The following is a 9,468-nucleotide window of genomic DNA, read 5'->3' as shown; positions in this document are numbered from 1 at the left end:
AAATTTATTAATTGAAATAATTCAGAAACTTAGAAGCATTAATCTTAAACCAATTACAGTAATATGTGACCAGAATAATAGTGCTGTAATAAATAGTTTGATAAAAGATACCAAAGAGATTTATATGCGAAATGGACAACTAAATAAATATAGAAGTGGTTCTTTTGAAATAGTAGACTTAAGAATTTACCCAATATTTGATCCTCCACATTTGCTAAAGGGAATAAGAAACAATTTATTAAAAAAAAATCTTAATTTTGTTAAAAATGGTGTAAAAAAATCTGCAAAATGGGAGCACATACAGTGGTTGTATGAGTCTGATAATGGTCCAATTGATGGGCTTAGAGTTTTATCTCATATAACAGATGAACACATATATTGTAACAAAATCAAGAAGATGAAGGTAAAAAATGCTGCCCAAATCAGGGACGTATTTATGGGGGGGGTTTAGGGGGTTCAAACCCCCTCCTTGCAGTCCATGCAAAACTATTACTTTTAATCCAATATTACATGTATAAAAAATAAAAATAAATTAATGAGTCAGCGCACGGATGCTGTCGGTCCGCAGTAGCAGCGTAGATACAGATAAACTAATACCTATTAGAATTAGAACGCTATTAGTAGTTATATCACCGTACACCTATTCCAAATAGTAGGTTCACTCTTTTGATCTCGGCTCTTGCCGAAAGATTTTTTGCCGGTAGTCATAAATGATATTGAACGCTCCGCAAATACATTGAACGGTGCCTGAACGATAGAAATTTAGAGAGGACTGACCGGTGAGAATTTGGTAGGTACGGGGCGTGAGACGACGGGGGCAGGTAAACCGGCGCTAAATCGAGAGTGACCCAACTTATTTTATCACTGAACGGTGGTTATATATGAGTCGCAGTCTAGTGCTGTCTGTCTAGTGCCAGTCTTGTTTGTCGGCCGGCCGGTGCATATGTGGATTTGTGTATTGTTTTCTTTATTTTGTTGCTATCGTACAAGTACAAATCCAGTAAACTGTTGTATTTGTCGAAATTTTTGTGGTGTTTGTGTAAGTATCTACAGTGTCGTTACGTATATATAGATAATATAATAATTATTATTTGGATATTGCTTAATATTAATGTTTTAGTGAAAGAAGTATGAAACGAACTTTACAGCAGTCGCTTTTGGGATTTTTTCCAAAGAAGGGGAAAACTAATGATGAACCGAATCCTCAAAACGATAAAATCCTAACTACGCCGAGTATGGATATTAGTACAGATGGGGATGCTCCAACTCCCTCCACCTCAGATAGAAACAGAGAACCAAGCAATGGTAAGTTACTTTAATTTTAATCTCTCACCATTTTAAAGCATTTTTTTTAGCTGGTCTGGATTCTGGTATGGACTACGATTTTGGTAAATATTTATCAAATAATCCAAAAAATGACGAAGAAAAATTAACAGTTTTAAAAGAAACTTGGACCCCTCCAGAGACTTTTAAGTTCCCCGTCTGTGGTAAAAGAAAACTTTGTTTTCAACGTCATTGGACCCAAAAGAATCCATGGTTAGTATATTCAAATATGTTACAAGGATCATTATGCAAAATGTGCGTTTTATTTGGACAGACCGAAGGTGGTCGCGGTGATCAAAAACTTGGAAGTTTTGTCACAAAACCATTTAATAACTGGAAAAAAGCTCTGGAAAAAATGGAACATCATCGAAATACAAATTATCATAAATATGCTGTTGAACGGGCAAGAAATTTTGTAAGCGTTATGGAAGGTCAAACTCGTGATATTACAGAGTCGTTTAATGAAGAAAATAAAAAAATTGCCCGAGAAAATAGAGAGAGGCTATGTGCCATAGTGGACACAATCTTATTTTGCGGACGGCAGGAATTGCCTTTGAGAGGAAATCAAGACTCTGGTGAAATCGGTATTATAGATCCTCTACATAATGACGGTAATTTTCGTGCACTACTTCGTTTTCGTGCGCAAGCTGGTGATGAAGTACTTAAAAATCACCTTATTTCTCAAAGCAATCATTCTCGGGCTATGTACACATCGTCCGTCATTCAAAATGAAATTATTGATTTGTGTGGAAATGCTGTTCAGGAGCAAATAATAAATAGAGTGAAACAATCAGGTTTCTTTGCTGTACTTGCTGACGAAACTCAAGACATTTCGCGTCACCAACAACTCTCACTTTGCCTTCGGTATGTAGACTGCTCTTCTGGAAAGGCACTTATTCGAGAGGATTTCATTGAATTTATACACGTTGATGAAGTAACAGGATTAGCTCTAGCTACGACAATCATCGATAAACTTAAGTCGTTTGGATTAGATTTGGATAATTTAGTTGGCCAGGGCTATGATGGTGCGGCTGTGATGAGCGGACGATTTAAAGGAGTAAGAACAATAATCATGGACAAATATCCTCGAGCACTATTCGTACACTGTGTGGCGCACACATTAAACTTAGTTTTGGGTCATTCATGCGAGATCCCTGCAATACGAAACTGCATCGGAACTATTAAAAGTATAATTAACTTCTTTCGGCAATCTGCACTCCGGGATGGACTTTTAAAAAGAACTGCGGACGAGATTGAAGCACCTCATTCAACGCTTATCTCGCTTTGTGAGACACGCTGGACAGAAAAACATACAGCCGTCGAAAGATTTGCTGAGATGTTTCCTGTAGTAAATTCCGTGCTTCAAGAACTTCAAGAATCTGGAAGGGAAATTGCAACCCAAGCTTACCAGTTACAAGTCGCAATGGAAAACAGTCAATTTATAGTTTCACTAACTATTTTAAGGAAGGTTTTCTCCTATACGTCAAGCTTAAACCGAACCCTACAAAAAGTCAATGTAGATTTAACCGACTCTTGCAGTTACGTAAAAACAATAAAAACCACTTTACAGAACCTTCGTAACGAACGTGAATTCTCAAATCTTTTTGAGAAAGCAAAAAAATTAATTTCAGCAGATATAACTGTTCCAAGAGTAAGTAGGAGACAATTGAACCGCAATAATATACCAGGGGACACTGCTGAAGTTTACTATCGGCGAAATATATTTTATCCATTTATACAACATGTAGTGACCGAGCTTGATGCTCGCTTTAAACCTCACGAAGAAGCAATTTCAGGAATTCAGTTGCTTCTACCGGATCGCACTCAAAATACTGAGAGAGCAAAGAAATGTATAGCAGGAATCGGAGAAATATTTCTCAGGGAAGTTGAAATAAAACATTTAGTAAGTGAGTATGAGCTTTGGCACAACCACTGGTGCAATCAAGAACAGCCGTCTACTGCACTAGAAGCTATGGACCGATGTGATGAAATTTTTTTTCCAACGGTTAGGAAACTTCTTCAAATTTTAGCAACACTTCCAGTATCTACTGCCACACCTGAACGTACTTTTTCATCACTTAAACGGTTAAAAACTTATCTTAGAAATAGAATGGGAGACGAGAGGCTTACAGGATTAGCTCTCATGAGTATTCATCGGAATGTGACAATAGGTCTAAATTCCTCAGAAATTGTAAATAAGTTAGCTGAAAGAAGGAAGAGAATGAATTTAATTTTGTAAAACGGTATTTTAAGTTTTAATAAAATTTTTAGAAATTTGTTTTTATTACTTTTTTCAAAGGTATTTCAAAACCAAGCCCCGGTTTTACTTAATTTGGAAATTAGGATCCCCCCCCATTAAAAAACTATAAATACGTCCCTGGCCCAAATATTTAGTCAAAGATTTTCTGCTACCCTCCAGCTGGCAGGAAAATTATGTAAGTATAAAATAATTTTAATCAAGGATATTTATACCTATAAACAACCCTAAATATAATTGTAATGTATGTAATTTATATAATTTATTGACAAAGAATGGACAAACTATAGCATAAAAATGAAGATTATGTAATTTATCCTTGCATGCACAAGAGTTTCAAAGCAATTTCAGTTTTGATCTATATATTTTTTTATCGTGGTGAGTGTCACCATGCCCTACCAAGGGCACACGGAATAAGGAGGATTTTTTATCACGATCTTCTTGTTTTCAATTCATGTTTTACTTATAATTTATATAAATTAAATTGTTTAAATTACACATTGACTATTATGTTTATTACCCAATATTACAGTGACAACAATTATTATCAACTTTTTATTTGTTCGCAATTTAGGTGCTTAGCTCCTGTGTGGTAACTTATGGGATAAATATATTTTTTGTGCTTTATGCATTATTTTTGATTTTTATGTTACAAGACCCATATGATTACAGTATTTACTACTACCTATTATTTACCTACATATATTATTTTTAGATTCTCAAGATCAGACAGAAAGTGAAGTACAAGCAACAGCAGAGTTGCTGTATTTTTTTTATAGACTCTTTGACAGTTTAAACGGTTCTACCAAAAATGCAGAACGTGGCAAAACCTTACGATGTGGCTTGACTGATGTATCTGCCCATATCCAATTTTGGAATAATGAAGCTCTGCCATTTCTTGAAACGATGGAATTTGAGAAGAAAACACCCCATCAACAATCAAAACCTCCAAGCCTTAAAAATTGGTCATTTTCAATAAAAAACATTAAAGCCATATGGCAAATTCTTAAGGGTGATGGTTTCAGTTATTTATTAACAAGGCGTTTAAACCAAGATCCTTTGGAAAATGCCTTTGGTCAAATAAGAAGCTTTGGAGCATTAAACATGAACCCAACAGCTTCTCAGTTTGTAGGAATTTTTAAAACTTTATGTATTAATACAACTGTATCCCTATATAAACACAGTTTTAATTGTGAAGATGATAATTGTACACAAATGTTTATTTCCTTAAAAAAAATGATTGACAGTATGTATGATAATAGTAAAGATAAAAACTCTCCATTGGAAAGTTCAATTGATATAAGCAAACAATCCTTAAATCAATCTGAGACACAAGCTACATTTAACCAAAAGCTACAAGAACTAGCTACCAGTTATGTAGCTGGTTTTATTTTAAAAAAATTAAAACGAATTATTAATTGTAGTGACTGTAGAAATTCATTATTTTCAAAAAATTACGCAGCTGAGCAAAGTGCATTAATTGCAACTAGGGAATATAACAATGGTTGGTCTAGGCGACTATCATACCCTACTCAACCTTTTGTATGCTGTTTTTACAGTATTTTTAAAATAATAAATTTTTGTGTTGACAAACAACCTCAATCAAAAATCTTACTTCATGAAATTGAAAACCTCATACAAAGGAAAATTAATTTTGATTATTTAAATTGTAGTGCTAATGAACATAAAATCAAAATTATAAAATTAATCAGTAAATTTTCTATTAAAACAATATTGCACAACTGGTGCAGAAACGTTAATTTAATTTTACAAGGAAAGCCGAAATATACAGGTACAAACACAGTTAAAGTGGAAGCTAATAAAATTTACACAAATAGGTTGAAGAAGAAAAATATAAAAAAACTGAATGATATTATTTAAATTTCTGAAACTTTCATCATCTTCGTGGTACTACAGCCCTTAAAGGGCCTCGACTTTCTGAAGCTTTCTATGCCATTGTGTTATGTTTAGTTGTGTTACATATTTTTCTATTTTGTATATTTTATATTATAGAGGCTACCAACATAATTATTTCAGATAAATACTTTATACTTTGTATGTTTTCATTGTATTATTACTTTATATAAGTAAATAAATATGATCACTTATTGTCTTAAAATTTTTCTTTATTTTTCCTCCTTTAAAAAAAGATAATTTCATCCCTGTGCCTTTTATTATAGTTTTGATAACTGTTAAGTAGACAGGCTCCTATCCGATTTTTATGAAATTTGGCATATTTACATGTTTTGGGTTATAAATCACGAATATTTTTTATGGGAAATATATAGTTTTTGAGTTAGTCTTTTTTCGGGCGCTATTATCTATCTCTCACTTTAACGGCGTCAGGTATTATTTGTTTCAACACATTATAATATATATATATATATATATATATATATATATATATATATATATATATATATATATATATATATACTTTCTTCTTTTAATTCTTCATACTACCATATAAAAAATGGTTATAACTCTTTTATTCTTTTTTATTTCAATAAAACTTCTGAACTTCACAATGTTCTTTGTGACATCGCATTTAAAAATTAGCATGGCTTTCGTCAACAAACATTGCCGTTTTAATACACTATCTCTAAATTGATATAAATAAATATAAAAATAAAATAAACCATCTATAAGTTTTTGTAAGGCAGTCCTTAAAAGAAGGAAGTATGTTATACACAGCGTGTTTAAAGAAGCACTTGACGCGATTAAAGTGAAAGATACTACGAAAATACAATAACTCAAAAACTATCCATTTCCCCCAAAAATGTTTTATATTTATGTTCGTGATCAGCAGCTAAAAATACGCAAATATACCAAATTTCATGAAAATCGGAGATCATCTACTAAATCTGTATAAAAGTTTTAAATTTCCCGCTTTATTTACAATTTAAATTTCGCGGTTTAAATAAGGTATTGAAATAAGATAAGATAAGATAATAAGAAATAAGGTATTGGAAGGCAGTTCTCCAGAGAGTGGTGGCCGTAATAAAAAAACTTGCCTCGCGTGGTCTTGCCTTTAGGGGGACTGACGAAAAATTTGGTTCTTTTTCAAATGGCAACTATATGATGTGCTTGGAGCTGATTGCCGAATTTGATCCATTTTTGAAAGCACACATTGAAAAATATGGGAAAGCGGGTAAAGGCAATCAGTCATACCTATCATCAACCATTTGTGAAGAACTCATCGAAATAATGGCAAAAACCGTTATTGATACAATTTTGAATGATGCTAAGAAAAGCAAGTACTATTCTATAATAGTAGATTCTACCCCTGATGTAACACACATTGATCAATTGTCTTTCATATTAAGGTATGTGAATGAATTGGGAATCCCTGAAGAACATTTTGTTGAATTTATGAAAAATCAAGGTCATACAGGTGAAGAACTAGTGAACTCAGTGCTTTCTTTCCTACAGTCGAAAGGATTGGACATACAAAACTGTAGGGGACAGTCCTATGACAACGCGTCAAATATGTCAGGAATGTACTCGGGGTTGCAGGCAAGACTTAAAGAAAAGAATCCCTTGATATTTTATGTGCCTTGTTCAGCGCATTCACTAAATTTAGTGGGATCAAGCGCAGCAGAATGCTGTTCTCTTGCAAAACATTTCTTTGATCTCTTGCAAGGATTGTACAATTTTTTCTCGTCTTCTACGCACAGGTGGAATCTTCTTCTGTCAAATTTCACGGCCACAGGAAAGGACAAGAACACGTCGTTGAAGTCTCTCAGTGTTACAAGATGGTCTGCAAGGGAAGAAGCTTGCAAAAGCCTTAATAAAGACTACAAACCCATGGTCAAGACGCTGATAGACATGACTTCAAGCAATCATGAAAACAAACAGACACAATCCAAAGCCAAAGGGTTGTTGCGAAAACTAATGTCTCTAGAAACATGTTTCATGGCAGCCCTTTGGGGAGATGTACTTCAAAAATTTAATTCAGTCAGTGAAAAGATCCAGGCTGAAAATATGACCGTGGACAGCGTTGTAATCCTGTACAACTCACTCACAGAGTATGTGATGAACATGAAAGACATGTTTACCCACTATAAGAAAGAGGGCGAAAAAAAACTGCAAATTGCGCAAGGTGAAATGAGACAGAACGATGAGCCAGAACTTCCACAAGAGACGCAGCCGCAGGTGCAGCAAGATTTTGATCGCCCAAAAAGAAAGGCGAAAAGAAAGAGGTTCTTTGATGAATCTTCAGAAGAAGATGAAGAAAGAACTTATGATGAGGATGATGACATTAGGGGAAATTGTCTTCAACAAAGTTATGACATCATCGTGGAAACACTTCAGTTTCAGTTAGACAAAAGGATCTCTGTGTACACAGACTTCGTTGCAAAGTTTTCATTTCTAACAAAATTAAAGACTCTAACTACCGAAGAAATTACTGCTAACGCGACGTCTTTGCAGAAAATCTATATTGAAGACATTGAAGAGTCAGAGTTTATATGCGAGTGCATCCATCTGAAAGGACTTCTGATCCGAGGAAACTACAAAGAAGCCGAAAAAGACTTTTCACTATCAAACTTGTACAGATTTTTGATAGAAAAAAATCTACAGGACTTGTTTCCCAACGTGGCTATTGGTTTGAAAATCTTTTTGACAACTCCTGCTACAAACTGTTCTGCTGAGAGATCGTTTTCGACCTTGAAAAGAGTCAAAAACTATCTGCGTTCAACAGTGACTCAAGAACGACTCGTCAGCCTGGCTGTTTTAGCCATAGAACATGAACTGACAACAAAACTCGATTTCAGTGCAGTTGTTGATGATTTTTCCAATGCACGTGCAAGAAAGAAGAAGTTTTAAGTTATATTTACTTTAACAAAGCTAATTTAGTGAGTAAGTTATTTGTTTGGATATGTGATTTGTATGCTATGAACAGTTATATTTCGATGTTGTATATATTTGTTATTATTCTATATTCAATACAGAAATTATCATTTATTTTGCAGTCTTACTCTGTACACCTTTTACTAATTTTAGCCCCTTCCTAACTGTACTGTTTTTGCCCATAAATCGACAGCAATGACCGATTATGGCTCAAAGCCTGCGGGCACATTCACAGGTGAGCCGTCGCCGAGTAACGAAGCCGAATTTTCACTTCATTCCAAATCAATCATTCTCAGCCAAAATAGTCATAAAACTATAAAAGAATTGTTGAGTTTGGGAATTACGAGCTGCATGATGTTTCACAAAATAATATCAACAACGATTTTATTTACTATTATTGTAATCTTAAGTAATGGAATATCACGGTTGTAGAAAATGGTTTCGTAATTAACGGAGTTTTGTCAAATACTTTATTTTAATTAATAAAACGCAATTTTAGGACATAGTTTCTTGTTTTCATCATGAGAGGTACTAAAACCATTACAATATCAAGAGACAGTTGAGCGCTGGAAAATGTCCCAAAATGCGTTATTTTGCCTCTAAATTTCAATTTTTTTCGGGGGGGGCCCCGGACCCCCCCCCCCCGGTGTTGCACCCCCGCTAGGGCGGCAGGCAGACCTCTGGCCCATGGGCGGCAAAAGTGTTAATCCGGCCCTGGGTTTAATATTTGAAATTCCCGGTTTAGAATTTCGTTTAAATTCCCCGCCATTAGAAATAGTTCAGATATCCATCCCCAGGTGGCGCAAAATTTGGATAGAACTAAAGCATTGTCGTGAACCGTCTATGGAGTAGATGGTCTTTGGGATCCACCTCCCAAACAAAAGAGGATATTGTAATTACTGTAGGAAACGGCAAACGAGATATTTTTGCAAGTTTTGTAAATCGTGGCTTTATATGAAGCACATTATTGCCTACTGTGGTGAATGCGTCGAAAAAAAATGAACTTTAATTTTAAGCCTAAATATTTTCTGTTTAAA

General features: G+C 34.4%; 3 protein-coding genes across 3 annotated transcripts; all 3 read left to right on the top strand.

Moving 5' to 3' along the window:
• The first annotated feature begins 1,130 nt into the window (after window positions 1-1,130).
• On the top strand, window positions 1,131-3,562 carry LOC140450927 (zinc finger MYM-type protein 1-like). The gene is made up of 2 exons (XM_072544610.1): window positions 1,131-1,305; window positions 1,356-3,562. Exons 1-2 carry the CDS (start codon window positions 1,131-1,133, stop codon window positions 3,560-3,562), a joined length of 2,382 nt encoding a protein of 793 aa, XP_072400711.1.
• Window positions 3,563-3,711: 149 nt separating this feature from the next.
• Window positions 3,712-5,688, top strand: LOC140449610 (uncharacterized). The gene is made up of 2 exons (XM_072542832.1): window positions 3,712-3,758; window positions 4,296-5,688. The coding sequence occupies exon 2, from the start codon at window positions 4,487-4,489 to the stop codon at window positions 5,459-5,461; it is 975 nt and encodes a 324-aa protein (XP_072398933.1). The 5' UTR covers window positions 3,712-3,758; window positions 4,296-4,486; the 3' UTR covers window positions 5,462-5,688.
• A 973-nt stretch (window positions 5,689-6,661) lies between these two features.
• On the top strand, window positions 6,662-8,407 carry LOC140450926 (zinc finger MYM-type protein 1-like). Its single transcript, XM_072544609.1, has one exon. The coding sequence runs from the start codon at window positions 6,662-6,664 to the stop codon at window positions 8,405-8,407; it is 1,746 nt and encodes a 581-aa protein (XP_072400710.1).
• Window positions 8,408-9,468: the final 1,061 nt, after the last annotated feature.

Source organism: Diabrotica undecimpunctata, chromosome 9, assembly GCF_040954645.1.
Source record: "Diabrotica undecimpunctata isolate CICGRU chromosome 9, icDiaUnde3, whole genome shotgun sequence".
Classification (NCBI taxonomy): Eukaryota; Metazoa; Arthropoda; class Insecta; order Coleoptera; family Chrysomelidae; genus Diabrotica; species Diabrotica undecimpunctata.
This window is presented reverse-complemented; position numbering and strand designations above follow the sequence as displayed.